This window comes from Bos mutus, chromosome 20, assembly GCF_027580195.1.
Source record: "Bos mutus isolate GX-2022 chromosome 20, NWIPB_WYAK_1.1, whole genome shotgun sequence".
In the NCBI taxonomy this organism is placed as follows: domain Eukaryota; kingdom Metazoa; phylum Chordata; class Mammalia; order Artiodactyla; family Bovidae; genus Bos; species Bos mutus.
Window position 1 is genome coordinate 37954162 of NC_091636.1, and position 24254 is coordinate 37978415.

At 36.5% G+C, this 24254-nt stretch overlaps 1 protein-coding gene across 4 annotated transcripts in view; it reads left to right on the forward strand.

Annotated features, from left to right (window-relative positions):
- LMBRD2 (LMBR1 domain containing 2) overlaps positions 1–24254 on the forward strand; it is a 54970-nt gene that overhangs the window by 15002 nt on the left and 15714 nt on the right. For all 4 annotated transcript variants that reach the window (XM_070357643.1, XM_070357644.1, XM_070357645.1 and 1 more), the window contains exons 2-12: positions 1785–2014; positions 2773–2870; positions 4097–4192; positions 9687–9854; positions 10752–10962; positions 14796–14870; positions 17024–17137; positions 17495–17678; positions 18064–18245; positions 18799–18932; positions 23961–24066. In XM_070357643.1, the coding sequence (XP_070213744.1) occupies positions 1841–2014; positions 2773–2870; positions 4097–4192; positions 9687–9854; positions 10752–10962; positions 14796–14870; positions 17024–17137; positions 17495–17678; positions 18064–18245; positions 18799–18932; positions 23961–24066 (1542 nt within the window). In that variant the 5' untranslated portion in view covers positions 1785–1840. The remainder of the gene's footprint in view (positions 1–1784; positions 2015–2772; positions 2871–4096; positions 4193–9686; positions 9855–10751; positions 10963–14795; positions 14871–17023; positions 17138–17494; positions 17679–18063; positions 18246–18798; positions 18933–23960; positions 24067–24254) is intronic.

The following is a 24254-nucleotide window of genomic DNA, read 5'->3' on the forward strand; positions in this document are numbered from 1 at the left end:
AGTTTTAATAAATATATGTAAAATCAATTTTGGAGACAATAGTGGGTGTTATGTTACCTTTGAAGTTATCAGTAATAAAAAAAATAGTGTAGGTACTATAGTATACAGTAATGTTTTTTATTCATTTACTTATTCACTAGACAGATATTTTTTGAATAGCAACTATATGCCAGAGACTATAATATAGACATGGAGTATAGTACTGAATAAAACAGTGAAGCCTCTGCTTTCATGGGGCTTCCCAGGTGACGCAGTGGTAAAGAATCTGCCTGCCAATACAAGAGATGCAAGAGACTTGGGTTCGATTCCTAGGTCAGGAAGATCCCCTGGAGTAGGAAATGGCTACCCACTCCAGTATTCTTGCCTGGAAAAATCCATGGACAGAGGAGGCTGGTGGGCTACAGTTCGTGGGGTTGCAAAGAGTCAAGACACAACTGAGCATGCCTGCCCTCTGCTCTCATGGAGAGAGAGAGAGTGTGTGTTGATGTGTGTGTGGTGGGGGTTGTTACAGGGAAACAATAAAGAACATACATTGTATCAGGTAGATAACTGCTTTTAAGTAAAATATAGAGGTAATGGAAATAGAGAATGACAAATCGGTTTCTATTTTAGATACTTAAGAATGAAAATATTGGTTGAAATCCACAGAGGGATGGAAGGAAACTACTTCAATAATATAAAGAAATAATAAAGTAAATAGTTTATTAAGTATGATTTTCATTTGTGATATTCCATATAAGGGTATTTCTTATATAAATTTAAATTTAGCCTATAAAGTACTCAGACTTTCTTTATTCTTTTAATAACTAACTTTGGGAATGTTTGTTAATTTGACATATTTTATTGATTCTACCTTATTTTATTTAGGTGGATTGCATCATGGTACTGATTCTCTATGTTAAGATGTTGATTTTTCCTTGGGACATTGTAGTTAGTCCATAGACAACCAGAAATGCCTGACATTGATTTTATAGAGGTGGAAAGCACATATATTGTCTTCAGTTAGTAAAAGTAAAGTATTTTATAAGACTAGAGAAATATCAGATAAATAATTTTATGATGTCTGTACCATCAACATTTAAAATTAAAATATTTTTAAATATATAACTTTATTCACTAATCATTGATAAATTTTTCTGCCTATAAAATAGGTGAAATAACTTTAAAGACAATAAGATTTATATAGATAGATGGAAAAGATAAGTATATTTTGTGGCACAGGAGATGAAAGAGAATTTCAAGTCCTGAAATTTAGACAAGATTCATATGAAAGAAAAATACTGCTTCAAACAAAGGAAATGTTACTTTCAAATGGTCTCTCTCTTTCTGTTTCTCCCTCCCTCTCTTTTAGAAAATCTGAAGTAATGATTATGGATGACTTAGAAACCTTTATTTTACAAAATATCTAATTTCATAGGATCAGTAAATAGTGTATTTATATAAAATATTGTTAGGATTTATAATATTAAGGAACAACTCCAAGTGACACTGTATTTAAACTGTTCATATCTAGTATTCTTACTTTGTAATTGGAACTAGTGTGATTTTTGCTAAAATAATTTTTTTCCTAAAAATATAATTTATGCAAAATTTTCAACATATGCTTTAAAACACAGAAGTACTTGAGAATAGGGTTTATCCTTTTATTTTACTCAGAGTCAGGTGTAAAGCCTGACAGTTTTCTAAAGAATTTATTAATACATGAATAAAAAATAATTGGGAAATTTCCAAGTGGTCATTTCATACGTTAACACTGCCTTATTTTTTTTCTTCTTGGCTTATAGAAATGATCCAGGCCTATATGTGAATTACTTTGGTGAATCAGAGGAAACATTGAATAATGAGTGGTGCAGCTCTGGGACTCGAGATTGTTTTTGTCTTTTTCCTGGCATTATTCCTACTTCATCGTTATGGAGACTTTAAGAAGCAGCATAGACTTGTCATTGTTGGAACACTGCTAGCTTGGTATCTCTGCTTTCTGATTGTCTTTATACTCCCTCTGGATGTTAGTACGGTAAGAGGTGAAACTAATTTTCACAATTTAAAAGGCAGTTGTAATCAGACAGTATGTTTGAGATATGTTTTTAAGACAGCTCAGTTATATAAAAGTTAATTTTAATCAAGTGTTATTATATGAATTTGATCACTAAAAAGCATAGCCAGGAAGGTAATTTTGGGTAAAGAGCTTGATACATCCCAATATCCCTTAAGTACTTGGTAACTTTTTTTTTTTCTTTTTTTTTTCTAATTTTATTTTATTTTTAAACTTTACATAATTGTATTAGTTTTGCCAAATATCAAAATGAATCCGCCACAGGTATACATGTGTTCCCCATCTCGAACCCTCCTCCCTCCCCATACCATCCCTCTGGGCCGTCCCAGTGCACCAGCCCCAAGCATCCAGCATCGTGCATCGAACCTGGACTGGCAACTCGTTTCCTACATGATATTTTACATGTTTCATTGCCATTCTCCCAAATCTTCCCACCCTCTCCCTCTCCCACAGAGTCCATAAGACTGTTCTATATATCAGTGTCTCTTTTGCTGTCTCGTACACAGGGTTATTGTTACCATCTTTCTAAATTCCATATATATGCGTTAGTATACTGTATTTATGTTTTTCCTTCTGGCTTACTTCACTCTGTATAATAGGCTCCAGTTTCATCCACCTCATTAGAACTGATTCAAATGTATTCTTTTTAATGGCTGAGTAATACTCCATTGTGTATATGTACCACAGCTTTCTTATCCACCGTGCCTTTATTGCTTTAGACAATATACAACCGGTGCAAACATGCTGCTGCAAACTCAAGCCCTCCTGAGGGTAGCAACATGACAGGATTGTATGCAACTGCTACCCCAGTCCCAAGGTACTTTCTTCCTTTTTTAAAAAAAATGTTGTAGGGGGCAATTTGTTTAAAAATTGTCAGTTTTAGCATCTGGATTTTATATTTATAAGTTTATCCTCATTCTCTACTCACCTCCCTTCATCCTTTGCTAATAGACTTTTCATTACCTGTATCCTATTTAAATTTTAATCTTGAATACATTTTAAATATTTATTGGCATTCAAGACCTCTCAGTAGATGCTAATAGAAACTTGGAGAAGACCTGATTTTTTTAGTGCCTTACTAAGAATAGATTTCCAAAAGCTGTTTTTCCTCTCAGCTGTTTTTCCTCTCCAGTAAAAAAAATGGGGTGTGCATTTTCTTGTTTTCCTAATCTGCAAGGTTGTAATGAAGGAAGAGGAGGTTATTCTGTACATAGGATATTCCTTTGATATATGTGCATCCTTTAAAAACATTATGGTTTTAGACTGAGAATAAAGTTCAAATTATCAAAAGGTTATATTGAATTCATATCAAACTTCCCAGTAAAAAACTAATAAGTATTGGCTGTAGCTTTTACCAGTGCTTTAAGTAGTATTATATACTTTTTTATGCAGCTTTTATTTATTTATTTTTAAATCAAAGTTACATAAGGGTGAATTTTAAATGTAGTAGTTATTCCCTTTTGAAACACCACTGTGGATTGTTAGAAGCCCTTGGACTAAAGAATAGCTTTACAATTTAGGAATGCTGACTATTGTGAAAGAATCTATAGTCAGATACACATGTTTTCAGAAAATTCAAACAGAATTATGTATAGATGCTAGCATCTGTCTGCATAGGACATATGCTATAGTGACTGATAAGTTAGGGTTCCAGTTTCTAGGACTTAATCACCTAATAACTTTTTTTTCTTGTCACCGTAACCAACCCAATGAAGTGAGTGTATATTTTAAAGGTAATCATCTCAAGAGTTTGATTTCATAATGCATTTACTTTTAAAGCTGTCACTTGATTAGTCTATTAATACATTATGTCCTCTTTTTATTCAAAGACTTAAAAAAATTGAAAATTGAAACGCATTCCTCCTTAAAACAGTTTTGTTCTCTTTGTGTGTATTTTGACAGTATTGAATTTTAATTTTCTATAAAATTTTACAAATTAGAATCCATAATTTAAAGCTGAATGTAAGTAAACTTTGCCAACACAAATTAATTGTGCAATTCATTTAAGTAGCATTTGATTAATTGGCTTTAAATTGTTATTAGCCAACATCCGTGTTTCAAGCCATGGAGTTACATTCCTGATGGAATCATGCCAATTTTCTGGAGGGTAGTATATTGGACTTCACAATTTTTAACATGGTAAGTGGTGGTGAAGGATAAAATTTTCGATATTTTGGCTAAGTTTTAAAAAGTGATTATTTTTTCAGTGAACTTTCATGTTTTAAAACTTATTTATGAATAGTTACTAACTTCTTACAGGGCATAGAGATTTGGGCCAGTGTATAATCCTCTACAGAACGCACTCAGACGTAAAGTAATGGAGGTATGAGGCCGCGTGGAGGAGGAGGGATGCTGCGGTGGGCCCCGCATCCTCTCCCACCTGGGGCTGTGCTCCCAGAGGAACAGACGGTGCGGCTCTAGCGCCCTTTGTTCGTGACGGAGGTGCCGCTACGGACCTGTCGTGGGGAGCCCTGGTCGCTGAGTTTCTGCTTCTGTGCAGAGGGGAGGTGTGGTGTGAGGCTCCCACATAGGGAAGGAAGGAGCCAAAGGAAGCATCGTGACGCAGCTGACTCCTCAGAGCAGGCGGAGGGCTTGGCAGTCCTGGCATCACGGGATGCCTCTGGTTGGCTGGTCAAGTCCTCTACACTCACTCAATCCTGGACAAACGGGCAGATTCCCTCACAACCTAGAGATCCTCACAGGGAGTGCTGCGGGCAGCAGGCTGGGCTCGGGGGGGCATCATTCGTCCACCTCAGGAGGGGCAGACCCCTCCCAGAGCCTCACGGGGACTGACCCCACAGGAGTGGAACATCAGCCCTCCCCGTCTTTGCCTGAAATCTCCATTTAGTTAGACTCCACAGGAGAGGGGGCCTCGGTGTCTCAGGGCAGGTGGAAGGAAGCCTTCTGAGAAACAGATGGGAACTGTTTCAAAGGTGAAGTGAAATGTGGCTTTAACAATAAATAAAAGTAATAAATAAATCTAATTCTTCCTCAGAATTCTAAGGCAGTAGTAACAGGCTTGACGCAAGGAATAAGAGGAGGAGGTACATGGTCGCAGACGTGCCTCCTCCTTGGCTGGGGCGGGGCCTGGCCACCACGTGCCTCTGGGGACACTGCAGGCAGCTCCCCACGGCACGCCCGTTTCATGGCGTGGAAAAGGCCGTCCCCAGGGAACGTACAGGCTTCAGCCTGGTAAAAGAACAAAGCCGACCAGCAGCAGCAGTGAGGCTTCATGACCACCTCCCCTTCGAGACTTCGAACACCAAAAGCCTGTAGCCCTGAATGCAAGCAACCTAGACATCTAGAAACTTAGGAAATCTGACTGGTCCCAAAGCAAAATTTCTAAATATCACCCATTTTCTAAAGACGAAAAAAAAAAAGCGGTGGGGAATCTGGAGTGTTGTTTTGTTTTTTAACCTCTTCTCTCAGATTATCTACCCCTCCTTCTTTGATTATACATAAAATGATTTAGTAACACTTGACTTCCGGAGATGTGGCATCTGAAATCAACCCAGTACCTAATTTCCACCCTTCCCCCTTCCACCCCCAGGGCCCTTGGAAAGGAACACCACCTCTGGAAATAGGAAGTGATGGAGGCAGTTTTTCTTCCCAGAATAGCTTAGACTACAGGGATCATCACTTTGGACTGCATGGAAGTTCTTGCTGTGATGGCACAGACTTAGAAAAGGGAAAGGAGAGAAGGAGAGGCAGGGTGAAATCACCAGCCCTCCAGAGGCAGTGAGGGCTCCCAGCCTGTGCTAGAGAACGGGCAGAACCAGCAGGCGGGAATACGGCAGTGGTGAGAGGCTGGCCAGAGCTTTCTGCATCCCCGACACTGGGCTCCTTCACGGACAGAGTGCTGTTCCCTCTTCCTGTCCTTTCGAAAAGTGAAGAGAGTGGGTGGCCACTAAACTCGCCTGCGTGAAGGCTCTGCAAGAGGAGAGCGCAGCAGTTGAAAGCATACACTGCCTATTGAGGCGCTGAAAGCAAACTCGCTGTGCGGTCATCCCATCAGGTAGCCGTGTGATCATCACTGAAATTGAATCATGCCTTAGCTAATTGAATAGAATCTTTATAAAATAATTTTCTACCGAGCTCTTCTCCAGTCAGCTAAAGGCTGGCTTATTTTTCCTGTTTATTGTTAACTTCCGACTTTCTGTTAAGACGGAGCTGTCAGGTCATTGGAGGCTCCCTGGGATGACACTTTCTGTTGTTGATTTTTGCCACGAGAGTCTCTGTATACTTGTTTTCTTTAGAATCCTAGTTCTGTTGCATCTGGGAAGCCTGAGGGACTCGTTCCCATCGCCTCAGTGTGCCTGTTATTGTCTGGTCACTTTTGAAGTCCTGGACATTGTTATATTTCATTCTGTACCTGTGTTTCGTTAACAGTCAGTGCTGCTTTGATCCATTCACACACACACACACACACAGACACAAATAGCTAAAAGAAGATATTTTCACCATCTAATGAATTTACTATCCCATATTAAGTCATCTGAAATAACTGAACTTTGGGGACAAAATATTACCTATAAAACACATGTAATTACTGAGAATTTCATGGTTCAGCAAACCCTAAGAGGTCGTCACTTCCTTAGTCTCTCTCTCTCTCTCTCAGTTTACGGAACCAAACAATGAAGTGAAAATCACTTGCTTTCACCTTCACCCTGTTCTTTAGAGCATAAATATTAATGTACAATGGAAAGAAAGTACTTCCCAGTAGGAGAGACTGGAAGTCTCTCCACAAGGTGGCCAAGTTCTTAAGTTTCTTTGGTTTATTTAGTTTTGCTACTTTGTTGAGAGATGGGACATTTAGAAAGTTTAGGTGTTAATTTTTTTCTCAACATTTTATTTTGAAAAATTCTCAGCAAACAACATTTAAAAGAAGTATAGTATAAGCACCCTTATGTATATCCATCACGCAGATTTTAAAATTATAAACTGCTAACTTTTAAACAAAAAAAAAAAAAAAAAAAAAAACTTATTTATGTCATATTTTCCCTTTCATGTTTTAAAACTTATTTATGTCATATTTTCCCTTATATCTATATGCTTTCTCTCCTCATTCAGGTCTGTCTTATCTTAAAAGGAATGAAAAGAAATAAATAAACAAGAAATAGAAAGCAGAGACAAAAAATTCTCCTTGTCACCATTTCCTTTTTGTACTGCCTTCTTTCTGGACCTTCTTCAATTCAGTTTTCTTCAAGTCCCATTATTATGTGAAACTGGTCTCTTGCTAAGGTCATCATTAACCCCTGGTTTTCTGTGTGCTTAGTGCAAACTTCTGAATTTCCTTTATGTGCTCCATTTCTGTGGCCCATTTTCTAAATGTTGGTATTCCCAAGGGTCCCATCTTTGGTCATCTTGTTATCTGACTCTCCCTGAATAACTGTAAATTATAGCCATGGTTTCATTAACCTGTGATGCATTCTAAATCTTTTTTTTTTCCTACCCAATATAGCTTTGTCTTTCTGCTGTGCTCCAGACTCATTCATACTTTTTCCACTGCCTATTGAGCATTTTATAATAGATATAATACAAGTAAACTGGAGGTGGAGAACATGGCAAGAGAAAAATCACACAGCGAGTATAGCATGCCTATAGCATGCACATTGAACTCGGCTAGTTCTTCAACATTGCCAAACTTTGGACCCTTTGAGTTTCTCATCTGTTTGCTCTTCATTCTCCACAACAAATCTTTCCAGTTCCTGCAAACCTCAGCAGTGATTGTGACTCTGTCTCTTACATCCTAGAAACAGCCACCTTCTCTCCTTGCAGATGACTTTACTTTCTGCCATCCAGTGAAAAAGGAATCATCAGATGGCAGCTCTTTTCAGCTTTTCACCAACAAACCTATCTACCTATCCTTTCTTTCCTTCCCTCCAAGAATGTAAGAGTCATTCTTAAAGTTAATCCCTCTTCCTGAAATAATGGACCTATCTCCTTCAGCTCTTGTTAGAAAACTCAGGTCAGAACCCTTTCCAACTTTCTGTCTTCCCCTTGATGATCTACTCATCACTGCTGTGTTTTTTTAGAGAGACTTTTTAAAAAAGTATAAATTAGTACAGAAAATCCCACAGACTGTATTTAGTTTGACTTTTCTTCAAAGTGAATACACCCATATAATGAGCACTCAGATTGTGATATAGAACATTAATAATATCCCCAGAAGCTTCCCACATACCTCTCTCCCAGTCATTACGCTCCCCAAAGGTAACACATGATTCTGACTTCTGTTACCATAGATTAGTTTTGCCTGCTTTTTCAGCTTTATAAATATGGACTTATACAGTATGTACCTTTTTGCTTCTCTTTTTGCTCATATAATTTGGAAGATTCTTCTGTATTGTATGTCTCAGTATTCTTATTTTTTTTTTTTAATATCTGTAAAGGGTTCTACTTTTTGAATATACCATAGTTTATCCTACATAGCCAAACTTCTAGAATTGTCTGCATTTTGTGTCTCCATTTGCTCACTGCTTATTCTTTCCACAACCCATTGAACCCTGTTTTCTGTTCTCCCTTCTCCACTTACACGTACAGGCTCTTAATTTATTGACCTCTTGGCGCCTTTGATTTTACTGTTTCCTCTCTCTACTTTCAAACACTTTCTTCTCCATGTACTTCTTTGTTGTCTTCCATAATTCTTGACTGTTCCCTCAGTCTCCTTTGTTGGCCTTTCCTTCTGTTTGTCTGTCTTTCATTTAAAAGTTGATATTTTTGAGGCGTCAGTCTCAGATCTTTCCTTCTCATTCATTCTATGTATATACACCCTTCCAGATGTTATTTCAGTACATTGATATGGTGATGACTCCAAATCTATCTGTATTTCTGTACTTCCTCCTGAATTCTGAAGCTGGATGGCCAACTACTTCCTGTGCAGCTCCTTTAGGATGTATCCAGGACACTTTCCCCTGACATTTGGGCTTCCCTGGTGGCTCAGTCAGTTGGTAAATAGTCTACCTGTGATGCAGGAGACCCGGATTCAATCCCTGGGTCGGGAAGATCCTCTGAAGAAGGAAATGGCAACCCACTCCAATATCTTTGCCTGGGAAAGCCCATGGACAGAGGAGCCTGGCGGGCTACAGTCCATGGCATTCCCAGAGTCAAACGACTGAAGGACTAAACCTACCTATACTTCAAAATCAGTATACTGACAGCCACCCTTCTCTCCTGCTTCTTACCACACCACCTTACCCATTCTAAATAGTTACAGTTTTGTTCCATTTAAGCCCATTCTCCATGTTGAACCCTTATCAGTCCATAGAAAACAAAAGTTTGGTCATGTCTCCCTTCAGTTAGAGAAAATTATTCCTCACTGTTCTTTGGATGTAATCTAAATAATTCAAAAAAGCTTTAAAAGCCTTTTTCAGATTCCTTATAAGTCAGAGAGTACTGTTGTACTCTCTGTTGATCATTGTTTTTGCTCCCAGGGGTATGCTTTTCTCTCCTCAGAATTTAATGTTAGAAAATATTCAGCCCTCTATTATAGTTTGGTTCAGTGTTATTACTCAAAATCATATTGATTCATGAGAAGAACCACACATTAAAATTGATATTTAGATGTTTCCAGTATTTTGAAATTATACAGACATGTCAAGTTTTTTTAATCATATTTTTTCTAATCGTCCAGGATTCTGTTACCTTTCATGCAGTCATATGCAAGATCAGGAGGGTTTTCCATCACTGGGAAGATCAAAACTGCACTAATTGAGAATGCAATCTATTATGGCACCTATTTGCTGATTTTTGGAGCATTTTTAATTTATGTAGCTGTCAACCCACACTTGCACCTAGAATGGTAAGATAAACCATGTTCTTAACATTGTTTCTGTGTACATTTGCATTTTTTTAATTAAATTTTATTTCATATGCAAGTAAACATTTCATTGGGAAACCTACCATGACATGTTTTATGGGTTCCCCCAAAAGAATATCATAATAATCCATATTACTGAGAAGGAAAATATGGAATAACATCTTTGAATATACATATTAGACAAGAAACTGATGTTTTATCAAAAGGCTATGTTAAAGTGTTAACTCTCATGATTTTTTCCTAGACTTTAAAATTTTGTGTATGACTAAATACCTAGATTTATTTTTCATTGTAAGTTATGAATATTTTCTTTTGTTCTGATTATATTATGAGGGCATATTTCTCTTTAACTTTAGATTTGTCATTCAAATAAAGTTGAAATCTGTGTTATACTTGTGATGTGTTATGATATATGTGAAGAGTCATATCTGAAAAGTTTAGGAATAGAGTAGTAGTGATTATCCTTACTGTTGGATTCTTGAGGTTTGTGTGTGTCTGCTTCAAAACCAAATTCTTTCAGGCTTAAACTTCTGTTCAGTCTTCTCTTGGTTAATATTAAATAAGAAAGTGCCTAATGAAAAATGTATTTTCTTCAGGATATTTTTGCCATGAATTTTCCTAAGATTCTAATTTTAACTCTAATAGAAGTAGTGTTTGCTGTGTCTGTTTCTGCAGTCACACTCTAACTTTTCATTACAACACAGATCATCTACTGTTACTAAAAGAGGAGCTGAGATTTGAAGGTTGAAACCTTTCATATAAAATTGGATCTATATCGTAGGGCAGTTGTTTTCTGAAAAACCTTTAACACTAGTTTCATTTTACATTTTTGTTAGAAAAATTTATCACAGCTATCTGCTTATGTTTTCTCTTTCTAAGGAACCAGCTTCAGACAATTGGGATAGCAGCTGCAAATACATGGGGTCTGTTTCTTCTTGTGTTGTTGTTGGGGTATGGCTTGGTAGAAATTCCTCGCTCATACTGGAATGGTGCAAAAAGAGGTTATCTACTCATGAAAACTTATTTTAAGGCAGCCAAATTGATGACAGAGAAAGCAGATGCAGAAGAGACCTTAGAAGATGTCATGGAGGTAAGCAAGTTTAAATCCTGGAGTCAACAGTCATCAAGTTTTATGTATCACTTTTTGTATACACTGTTGGTTTTGTTGGTGGTGGTGGTGTTAACAGGATACTGGTGGACTTTAGATTGAAAAACTGGTGATGTGTAATTCTAAAGAATTTCTCACCCATTCAGATGACTCATTGGCAGTTCAACTTCGTAAGATATCATCTCCATCTTCTAATTGACAAAGATGTAGGGTGAATGTATTTAACAGTGCAGGCTTATGCTTGTCCTGGGGTAACTTTTAATAGTTAAAAGTTGAGACTCAAAAAGTGGTCAAAGTTAGATGATAAGTTACATAGTTACCATGACAGTGGAAATGAAAATTGCAATTAAAGGTTGAGCTTCTTCCTGAATGTTTGACCCAAAATAATCCCACCACGTATGGAAACCTCTTTAGAGAACAATATTCATGGGAATTTGTATGCCTCAGTTTTGTTTCCTGTCTATAATATTAATAAGGCACTTCATTTTGCTCACTTGTAATATGCATATAATTTGAACAAATCTCATAAAGTTGTTGAAAGTATAAATTTCAATAATATACATGCAAAATACGACAAAGTGCAAAATTTTGCTGTTTAATAATTTAGTTGATTTTAAAAAAGAATGTAGTCCTCAAATTTTGCTCTTCTATGAAAATATGCTATTCCAATAATGTTATTCTTCAGCTTAAAACTTTATGCTAAAAGCTTTCATTCATTTTAGAGTAGTCTCCAAGATATTGTAATGTGGCCAATCAAAAAATGATTTGACCCATGTTTAGTTTCAGCCTTATCTCAAGCCCCTAAAGTCTTCCTAACACTGGTCAATTTTGGTTCCTCAAACTTATTAATGGTGATGATAATAGCAAACATATAGGCAAACAAATGTATAGACTTATAGACGTATTTCCCTATGCCTTTCCAAGCACTTTATATATATTAATACACTCAATTCTCAAAACAGCCTTATAAGGGAAGTTTTTTGTCCTTGTTTCTATAAAGGACAGTGAGACACAGAGAGGGTAAGTTTCCCATGTTCAACACAGTTACCGAGTGACGGAGCCAGGCAGTCTGACTCTAGTTCGTGCTTTTAGAAAAGGATCAGGCCCTTTTCTGTAAAGGGCCAGATAGTAACTATTTTAGGCTTTTTGTGCCATATCCTCTCTGTTGCAACTGCTTCACTGGCTGGCTGCTTTAGCATGAAAGCAGCCATACCCAATATGAATGAGTAGTGGATGTGTTCAGATAAGAACAGATGGTGGGCTGGAGTGGATCTGGTTTGCCGACCCCTACTCTTAAACATTATGTTCATTGCTTTCTTTGTTCTGTTTTTGAGTGTGGTGTTCCCAGATTCTTGGAACCCTCTTTTCTCCATTCTCTTTCGCTAATTCCTACTTCATTTTCAGTTCTCAATACAAGTGAGAATTCTTCAGGGAAGCCTTCTCTGGTAGTTTCCTGGGGCTGCCATAACAAAGTACATGAACTAGGTGGTTTAAACAACAGAAATGTTTTGTCTCAGAGCTCTAGGGGCTAAAGTCCAAGATCAAGGTGTCAGCATGGTTGGTTCCTTTAGAGGGCTATCGGGAAATTTGTACCACATCTCCTGTCTTCTGATAGTTAACTGACAATCTTTGATGTTCCTTAGCTTGTAGATCTCTGTCTTTGTATTCACATGATATTCTCCCTGTGTGCCTGTCACTGTCCAAATTTCCTCTGTTTATAAGGACACCAGTAAGATTAGGGGCCCACTCCATTCCAGTAAGCCTTTTCTTAATTTAACCAGTTAAAGCTGTGAAATCCTATTCCCAGATAAGATTACATTATAAAGTACTGGGTGTTGAGACAACATATGATTTTTGGGGGAACAGAGTTCCAGCCCATAACACCTCCCTTGGTTCTCTAAATTCTTAGATACTCAGCAACCATTTTTAAGTGAACAAAAGAATGAATACTGATTATTTGATTGTGGTTGAAAATTTTTATGTTGGCTTTTCAGCATTTATTTATAAAATGTTAAGAACTGTAGCGTTCCTTAGGCGTATGATGGATATTACTATATTTTTCAAAAGAAATTTATATTTGGTAATTTTTATACTTGATATATTTGAAGATTTTTGAAGATTTGAATTTTTAAAAAAATTTGAAGATTTATATTTGATAATAAAATAATTAAAAGATCATTTGATAGCTTTCCCCTCAAAAGTTGATATTAAAATTCAGTTCTTTCTTCTGTTTTTAGGCCTGTTCATTGACCTCGAAATCAACTGCTGCTAAGGCCTTCTGGAGTACTTTGCTCTTACTCTTCAAGCAGTACTCAGGCCATTACTCTCCTGTTAGTCACTGGATTTCTTTCACTTTCCTGAAACTCCTTGTTCTCTTCTGCTTGGAGACTTTCGAACATGCTGTCCCTCTGTCTGGAATATTCTTACTCTTTCCTTTGATTGGCTGACTCCTATCCTCAGTTTAGCTTTTTATCTCAGTTTAAATAATCAGTTCATCAGAAAATTTTCCATGTTAGATTATAGAGCAGTTTTCACACCTTTCTGTTTGAATCATACCTGTTTTCTTCACTCAGCTAAGCTCTTTGATAGGAGCAATGTCTGTTGGTACAGATTATTCATGGGTCTGCGTATTTTAAATTTTGGTGGGTATTGCTAAGTTATTTTCCAAATAGGTTATTTGACATTTTATTGTATATAGGAGGCCTTTCCCCCTACAGTCTTACCTCATTACAGAATAGCAATTTTTTATAATTTTGTAGGAAAACTGTCCTCATTTTAAAAACTTGTAGTTTTTTTAGTGAGATTGAATATTTTTTTCATTTATTTATTGGCCAGTGGCATTTCCTCTATAGCATCCCAAATGCTTCATATATTAAGGATAATATTTTTTTCCATATATATTTTTTTTTCACAGTTTTGTCTATACACCCTATGGTTTCTCTGCCTCCAGTTTTACATCCCTTAAGGCCATTCTCTGCCCTATAATCACAATGTTCTTTTTAATATCCTGGTTGGTTCACTTTTGCCTCCCAGCCTTTGAACATACTGTTTCTTCTTCCTAGAAAAGTGGTTCCAACTTTTCAAAAATTTCCTGTAGTATTACAGGATATTGTGATTCTTTGAGAACTAGTGCTTCTAAAGATTCCCTTCCCTAATGACTTCGTGCCTTTCTTACTCTTTAAATTGTTCATTTAATTATCTCATCACCACACTGTAATCTTAGTGAAAGCCTTACAACACCATGTCTTCCCACTCCACCCTCCAGTATGGATTGTGGTGACCTTTCACCTAGGACAGTGCTGACATATAATGTACTCTTAATCTTAAAAATGTGGAATGAATCGTTAGTTATGACTGCTGAAAGTACTCTGTTGTTGGAAAGGAGCAGGTGCTTTGTGATATTTTTAGTCTGTTCCGCTTCTGTTTTCTTCGCTGCATTTTAGATAATGAGATAATTGAGCTTGAGGAGCAAGGTGGAAGAACAAAGTCTTGTTCTTTTAGAATCTCAAAGTTTGACAGATGGTTCATGAGTTTTTCTAATGCATATTCATCTTTGTATACCAAATGATAAGGCGGTAAATTTAGAAATTTATAGAAAGTGTGAGGGTGTAGATAATTTGTTCTATAATTTTATATTTTTATTTTTGTTATTAAGAACTTTTATTCAGGGAATGGAACTTTATTATATGCTGAGTAATTTAGGTTGTTACTAAACTTGTGAGAATATATATAGTACCTAGAGCATCCTGATTTGAAACACCTAATCTATAGAAACAGAAATGGAAATATTTTTATTTCTCTTACTGTTCTTATAGGAAGTTCGTAAAGTAAATGAGAGCATCAAGTATAACCACCCACTGAGAAAATGTGTTGACACAATACTTAAAAAGGTAATTAAATAATATTCTCATCTACTTTCTTTTGAAATATAAATCTACATAATGTAATATTATAATAAAAGCATCAGGAAAGTATACAAACAGCGTATGATTGACGTCTTCCAGCCTTTTCCATTTTTATGTTAACAGTAAATTAATAGTAATTTGTACATAAAATTTGTTATTATATGTTTAACATTATTTATTGGCAGTATGTTCCATTGAAATGTGTCTATAGAGATTATGTTAAATAATGTAAAATTATTGCTGTGTCACAGTGACGGAGATGGACCTTTATAGGTTGTAAAAATGTCATTAAATGTAGTCACTAAAGGCATATCTCCGTGAAGAAAATAAACTAAGTTCTCAATAATCACTTTTAAGCAGCTTTGTACATGTTATTTTATAAGCATATTTCATAAAATAAATGATATTATAAGATATTTAATATGTATATTTAAAAAGAAACTATACGATTAAGATTTTGATGCCTTAGTATTGAATTGGAGGTATTCAGTACTTCCAAAAACGATTATTCCATAAATGAGTTTCCCAGTTATCTTCTCAGCAACCATAGAACCACTGAACTATTCCTTTGCCTATGTTTATTTTTAAAGACTTGTATGTAGGTCTTTTTTTAATTCAAGTAGCATTGATTTAGGACATTTTAAGTTTTGTGTGTACGTTATAGTTCTACTTCTTTACACCCTATACCATCCTCAGCACCAGAACTTATTTTCCAGCAGTTACGCATACAGTGGAACCCCTTTCCCCATTTTACCCTGTCCCTATTACTACTTTTTTCCCTGTATGAGTGTTTGTTTTTATTTAGTTTGGTTTATTCATTTATTTTGTTTTATTAGTTTTTTATACTCCACATATGAGTTAAATCATAAAGAGTTTTTCTTTATCTGACTTATTTCACTTAGCATAGTACCCTCCAGGTCTATCTGTGTTGCAAATGGCAAGATTTTGCCCTTCTGATGGCTGAGTAGTATTCCACTGTGTGTGCATGTGTGTGTGTGTCTGTACACATATACCACATCTTCTTTATCCATTCATTCATTGATGGGCACTTAGGTTGTTTATTGGCTATTGTAAATAATGCTGCAGTTTATAGGGGTACAGATATATTTTAGGATTAGTATTTTCTTATTCTTTAGATAAAATCCCAGAGGTGAGATAGTTAGATCATATGGTAGTTCTGTTCTTAATTTTTTGAGGACTCACCATACTATCTTTCATAGTGGCCTGCATCAGTTTACATTCTCACCAATCATGTGTGAGGGTTCCATTTTCTCCACATCTTCACCAACACTTGTTATTTCTTATCATTTTGATAATAGCCGTTTTGATGATTTGCATTTCTCTTAATAGTGATGTTGAACATCTTTTCAAGTACTTGTTGGCCACCTGTATGTCTTCTTTGGGAAATATCATCTATTTAGCTCCTCTGCCCATTTTTCAATCAGATTATTCGTTGTTGAATTGTATGAGTTCTTTATATATTTTGTATATTAATCTCTTATTGGATATATCATTTGAAATTCTTCTCTCATTTGGTAGGTTGTCTTTTCACTTTATTGATGGTTTCCTTTGCTATATAAAAGCTTTTTAATTTGATGTAATCACATTTGTTTATTTTTGCTTTTGCTTCTGTTGCCTGAGGAGACATATCTAGAAAGATACTTGCTAAGAGTGATATCAGCATCCTGCCTATATTCTGGGGTTTTTATGATTTCAGGTCTTACGTTCAAGTTTTTAATCCATTTGAGGTTGAGTTTTATATATCGTGTGCAATTGTGGTCTAGTTTCTTTTTTTTCTTTTTAATTTTTTGCATGTGGCTATTCAGTTCTTTTCCTATGTTTTAAATCTGTCATACTAATCATTAGCTAGTGTTTCTTTTGACTAAGATGACAGTCATGAGAATCAATTCTCTAATCATTTATCTTATATTTGCTACCTTTTGAGACCTATTTATGGAGGTTAACTAACTTGCCCAAGTTCATAGGTGTATTAAATGATTAATAGGGTAGGTGACTCCACATCTGGAAAATATTTGCAAGAAAATTAGATATGCTTAAGAATGAAAGATTCTTAACAAAAGTAAAATTTTTTATCTTTTTTCAAATAAAATTTCTAAAAATCTACTTGTTCCTTTTAGTGCCCTATAGACTATCAGGAAAAAATGGGCAGGAACATGGATGATTATGAAGATTTTGATGAAAAGCATAATACCTACCCAAGTGAAAAAAGTCTGGTAAAACTACATAAACAGGTAACTTTATATAGCCTTTTTACCTTCTGATGATTTTAGTTAGATTTACTGCCCACAAAAAAGGAGTTTTGAGTACATGTATATCAGAAACTTCCTTTGATCTTGTCCTTATCATTATTCTTGGAAGTGTTTTAACTTCCTGTTTCTTGACAGGAGTACTGTTGGCATTTGGGGAGGAGAATTATTCACTGAGCAAACTGTTACATATATTACAGAATATAACATCCTCAGCCCCACCCAGTAAATGCCATTAGCACTTCCCTGTTGTTGTGACAAGCAAAACATGCTCCATAGTGGGCAGTTGAATCACTGTTGTTTCAGAACACTGACAGGTATACTCCCTGCTGTGTTTTTTAGGTGATTTATTCAGTTCAGAGACATCGACGAACTCAAGTACAATGGCAGATTCTTTTGGAACAAGCATTTTATCTAGAAGATGTAGCAAAAAATGAAACAAGTGCTACTTGTCAGTTTGTTCATACCTTTCAATCGCCAGAGCCAGAAAATAGATTTATTCAATATTTTTATAATCCTACAGTTGGTATGTAATTTTTAATATACATTTCAAAGTTTGATGCTGATAATTTTCCTGATGGAAAGTGTATATTCTCACCAATGCAGAGTTGAATTATAATTGTGTTTTTTGACTTACACCAATTTGAGTTTGATGTTTCCTCATGATCAGATGCAGGTTCTGCATTTTTGGCAGGAATACCTCAGCAGTGATGTGTTTTTCTCAGAGTAGGAGGCCCATAATATCAGTTTGTTCTGTTACTGGTGATCATTTGTTTAGGATGGTGTCTGCTTGTTTCCACCAGTATGTCTCTCTGCAATTATGTATCTTGTGTGGAGGAATTTCAAAACACTGTAAATACACTGTTGCTTCTTTATGGTTTTCCTAATCACTTTTTCTTTTTATCTTACAGAGTGGTACTGGGAATGTCTTTTGCGACCCTGGTTTTATCGGATACTTGCTGTGGTGTTGTCCATATTCTCCGTGATAGTTGTGTGGTCAGAGTGCACATTCTTTAGCACTAGACCTGTCTTATCCCTCTTTGCAGTCTTCATACAGCTGGCTGAAAAAACATACAATTATATTTATATCGAGGTCAGTTTATTTTATATCTGTCATAAATAAATGTCAGTTGTGGTTTAAGTTTAATCCTTAACTGTTGTATCTTTTCTCCACATATTTCTTCTAGTAATAATGAAAGCAGTGAAGTTCCCCACAGTGGTGTTATTCAGATTTCCAAAAATGAGCTTCATTATTTTACCCAGACTATAAAAACTAAGAACTGTATTTGAGGAGAGATGAAAAGATGCAAAATAGTGCACAATATTTTTATGAGAATATTTTGATCCTCTTTATGCCAGTGAAGCTAGATAAATTACAGTCTTCATGTGAAGAGTTGCCAAGGGAATGAGAGAACAGGCTCACTTCAGGAGGTAGATTTGAAATTTATGGATAGGATAGGGACTGATTAAGATCTAGATTTTTTCATAATTTCATTTTCTGAGGTGGTTAAAAAGCTGCTATTACTGTGTTTAAATTTTAGAATGTCAATAAATGTTAGTTGGAATGAAAAGATAATGCTTATAATAGTATATAAAGTTCTAAAGTCTATTAGTCTGAAACTGGGTTTTTGTTTTGTTTTTTTCAGATTGCTTGCTTTCTTTCCATCTTCTTCCTCAGTATCTGTGTTTATTCTACTGTGTTCAGGATTCGTGTATTTAACTATTACTACCTGGCTTCACATCACCAGACTGATGCTTATAGCCTTCTTTTCAGTGGCATGTAAGTAGACTGTGTTTAGAAACAAGGAAAATGTCTCCATTACATGAATGTCTCTTTTATTTCTTCTTGTTTATGGCTCTTTTACTAACACCTATATTTCTATGAGCTAGTTGCTTAGGTTTAAGTATTAATTAGATGCTTGTTGATTGGTAGCTAAATCCTGCTTGAAGTTTAGGGTTAAAATAGGTATACTAGATTAGGAAGGAAAAGAAGGGCATAGTGAGTCTGGATTTACCAATTAGAAGTCAGTAAATAGGTTAGTAATAATAGAAACATTTGAGATTTTAGAGACTAAGTCTAGAAAGTGTTCTGAGAATCAGAAAAATACAGTGGTCTCACACTGAATTGTGGAGGACTAAGAAGATCAAAGAAAGGCAATGCCAAAGAATGCTCAAACTACCGCACAATTGCACTCATCTCACACGCTAGTAAAGTAATGCTCAAAATTCTCCAAGCCATATGTGAACCGTGAACTTCCTGATGTTCAAGCTGGTTTTAGAAAAGGCAGAGGAACCAGAGATCAAATTGTCAACATCTGCTGGATCATGGAAAAAGCAAGAGAGTTCCCGAAAAACATCTATTTCTGCTTTATTGACTATGGCAAAGCCTTTGACTGTGTGGATCACAATAAACTGTGGAAAATTCTGAAAGAGAGGGGAATACCAGACCACCTGACCTGCCTCTTGAGAAATCTGTATGCAGGTCAGGAAGCAACAGTTAGAACTGGATATGGAACAACAGACTGGTTCCAAACAGGAAAAGGAGTACGTCAAGGCTGTATATTGTCACCCTGCTTGTTTAACTTCTATGCAGAGTACATCATGAGAAACACTGGACTAGAAGAAGCACAAGCTGGAATCAAGATTGCTGGGAGAAATATCAATAACCTCAGATATGCAGATGACACCACCCTTATGGCAGAAAGTGAAGAGGAACTCAAAAGCCTCTTGATGAAAGTGAAAGTGGAAAGTGCAAAAGTTGGCTAAAGCTCAACATTCAGAAAACGAAGATCATGGCATCTGGTCCCATCACTTCATGGGAAATAGATGGGGGAACAGTGGAAACAGTGTCAGACTTTATTTTTTGGGGCTCCCAAATCACTGCAGATGGTGACTACAGCCATGAAATTAAAAGACGCTTACTCCTTGGAAGGAAAGTTATGACCAACCTAGATAGCATATTCAAAAGCAGAGACATTACTTTGCCAACAAAGGTCCATCTAGTCAAGGCTGTAGTTTTTCCTGTAGTCATGTATGTATGTGAGAGTTGGACTGTGAAGAAAGCTGAGCGCCGAAGAATTGATGCTTTTGAACTGTGGTGTTGGAGAAGACTCTTGAGAGTCCCTTGGACTGCAAGGAGATCCAACCAGTCCATTCTGAAGGAGATCAGCCCTGGGATTTCTTTGGAAGGAATGATGCTAAAGCTGAAACTCCAGTACTTTGGCCACCTCATGCAATGAGTTGACTTATTGGAAAGGACTCTGATGCTGGGAGGGATTGGGGACAGGAAGAGAAGGGGACGACAGAGGATGAGATGGCTGGATGGCATCACTGACTCGATGGACATGAGTCTGAGCGAACTCCAGGACTTGGTGATGGACAGGGAGGCTTGGCATGCTGCAGTTCATGGGGTCGCAAAGAGTGAGACACGACTGAGCGACTGAACTGAACTGAAGACCAAAAGAATAATTTTTGCTAAGAGATTTAGCAGAATTTTAGAGAGATGGCTCCAGCTTGGGCTAAATTGCACAATCTATTGTTTGTCCATATTATTAAACTATTTACATTAGGTTTTTAGGGCTGGACTTTGGGAACTTCAAGAGGAATCAATATCTGAAGCATCTCTAAGACTTTTTTTTAACCTTTTTCCCCCAAATAATTATAGATTCAAAGGAAGTTGCAAATACAGTACAGAATCTTAGTAACCTTCACCCAGCCTCCCCCAATGGAGACATTTTATACTGCTGTTGTACAATATCAAAAGCAAAACTTTACACAGACACATTACTGTTAACTAGACCACAACAGACTTTATTAGTTCTCACTATTTTTTATACTTTATTCATTTGTGTGTGTGTGTATGTGTAGATTCCTGTAACCACCACCATAATCAAGATACAGAATATTATGTCACCCCAAAATAACTCCTCATATCACCTCTTTATATTCATACCCTCTCTTCATTGTCATAGCTTCCTGTTCTCCAGCTCCTTGTTTTGTAAGGTTCTCTTTTTATCTGGTCACAACTCTCCAGAAAGTAGGCATAGAAGGAACATGCCTCAGCATAATAAAGGCCATATATGACAAACTTACAGCAAACATTATCCTCAGTGGTAAACAACTGAAAGCATTTCCTCTAAACTCAGGAACAAGACAAGGGTGCCCACTTTTACCACTGTTATTCAACATAGTTTTGGAAGTCCTTGCCATCACAATCAGAGAAGAAAATGAAATAAAAGGAATCCAGATTGGAAAAGAAGTAAAACTCACTGTTTGCAAATGACATGATTCTCTACATAGAACACTCTAAAGATGCCACCAGAAAATTACTAGAGCTAATCAATGAATATAGTAAAATTGCAGGATATAGGATTAATACACAGAAATCCCTTGGATTCCTACATACTAACAATGAAAAATTATAAAAAGAAATTAAGAAAACAATCGCATTCAACACTGCAATACAAAGAATAAAATACTTAGGAATAAATTTACCTAAAGAGACAAAAGACTTGTATGCAGAAAACTATAAGACACTGATGAAGGACACAAAAGATGAACAAGTGGAGAGAGGTTGGCACAAAAATAGAAATATAGACCAAAGGAACAAGATAAAAAGTCCAGAGATAATTCTACACACCTGTGGGCACCTTATCTTTGACATAGGAGGCAAAAATACACAATGGAGAAAAGACAGTCCCTTCAACAAGTGGTGCTGGGAAAACTGGTCAGCTGCCTGTATAAGGATGAAATTAGAACATCTTCTAACATCATACACAAAAATAAACCTAAAATGAATTAAAGACCTAAATGTAAAACCAAAAACTATAAGACTTTTAGAGGAAAAGAGAGCACTCTGACATAAACCACAGCAAGACCCTCTGTGTTCTCCTAGAATAATGGAAATAAAAATAAACAAATACGACCTAATTAAACTTAAAAACTTTTGCACAATGAAGGAAGCTATAGACAAGGTGAAAAGACAACCCTCAGAATGGGCAAAATTAATAGCAAACAAAACAACTGACAAAAATTTAAGCTCCTAAGTATATAAGCAGCTCATGCAGCTCAACACCAGAAAAACAGCCTAGACTAAAAGTGGGCAGAAGACCTAAACAGACATTTCTCCAAAGATGACATACAGATGGCTAATAAACACATGATAAAATGCTCAACGAAGCTCAAAATTATTAGAGAAATGCAAATAAAAACTACAATGAGCTATCATCTGACTCCAGTCAGAATGGCTATCATCAAAAAGTCTACAAGCAATAAATGCTGGAGAGGGTGTGGAGAAAAGGGAACACTCTTACACTGTTGGTGGGAATGCAAATTGATACAGCCACTATGGGGAACAGTATGCTGTGCTGCTGTACTTAGTTGCTCAGTCTTGTCCAACTCTTTGCCACCCCATGAACTATAGCCCACCAGGCTCCTCTGCCCATGGAATTTTCAGACAAGAATACTGGAGTGGGTTGCCATGCCCTCCTCCAGGGATCTTCCTAACCCAGGGATTGAACCCAAGTCTCCTGCATTGCAGGCAGATTCTTTACTGTCTGAGCCACCAGGGAAGCCCAGGAATACGGGAGTGGGTAGCCTATTCCTTCTCCAGGGGATCTTCCTGCCCCAGGAGTCAAACCAGGGTCTCCTGCATTGCAGGAGGATTCTTTACCAGCTGAGCTACCAGGGAAGCCTGGAAAACAGTATAGCAATTCCTTTAAAATCTAGGAATGAAGCTATGATACAACCCAGCAAGTCTACTACTGGGCATATACTCTCAAAAAACCAGAATCGAAACAGACACATGTACCCCAATGTTCATTGCAGCACTACTTAGAATACCTAAGACAAGGAAGCAACCTAGATGGCCACTCACAGATGAATGGATAAGGAAGTTGTGGTATATATACACAATGGAATATTACTCTGCTATAAAAAGAAATGCATTTGAGTCAGTTCTAATGAGGTGTATGAACCTAGAGCCTATTGTCCAGAGTGAAATAAGTCAGAAAAAGAGACAAATGTATATTAAAACATATACATGGAATCTAGAAAGATAGTACTGACAATCCTGTTTGCAGGGCAGCAAAGGAGACAGACATTTTGGACACAGTGGGGGAAGGAGAGTGTGGGATGATATGAGAGAAAAGCACTGAAACATACACATTACCAAATGTAAAATGATAGCCAGTGAGAAGTTGCTGCATAACACAGCCCAGCCCAGTGCTCTGTGACAACCTGGATGGGTGGGACGGGGAGGGATGTGGGAAAGAGGGGTCAAGAAGGAGGGGACATGTATGCCTAATATTGATTCATGCTGATATATGGCAAAAGCTGTCACAATATTGTAATTATCCTCTAATTAAAAAAACAAAATATAATAAAAAAACTGAGCTCCAACAATTATTTATATCTGTAGTTGTCAGAGTTGACATAATGTGATACAACTTCAGATCTTTTATGTACTGAGTACAGTTTGCCTTGAGGATTGAGCTAAATTGCACAGAAGAGGCACATACAAAACCACTCTACAAATTGTTGGGATAAAGCAGTGGCAAACCTCACCAAAGGAGGCATTCTGAGGCTGGAGTTTTGTTTTGTAGGTGTTGATGTTTTTCAGGAAACTGTGGTATTAATAGAACTTTCAGAATGTCTTCCAAGTAAGGGCAGTTTCATATTAAGAATTCAAAATACAAATAGATGAGAATAATGGAATGATCTGAAACATTCTCAGTGTATTTCAAGATAACATAAAATGTGTATTGCTGCTTTATTCTTATATATTGTGTTTGTTTATGCTTTATTGCAGGTTATTTTGCCGTTTGACTCCTCCTTTATGTCTTAATTTCTTGGGTTTGACCCACATGGATTCATCCATCTCTCACCAAAATACACAGCCAACTGCTTATACATCTGTAAGTATGGTAAAAAAGAGTTCTTAGATTCATTATCTATATGGGATGCTATTAATTGTGAAATTTCTTTTTACTGCTAGCAAACAGATCTAATGCATCTATCTATTGCATTATTAGAATCTTTTAAAAAATTACTTGAACTTTCTTTTACACATTGTATATGTAGTTACTAATGACTGGGTAAAGGT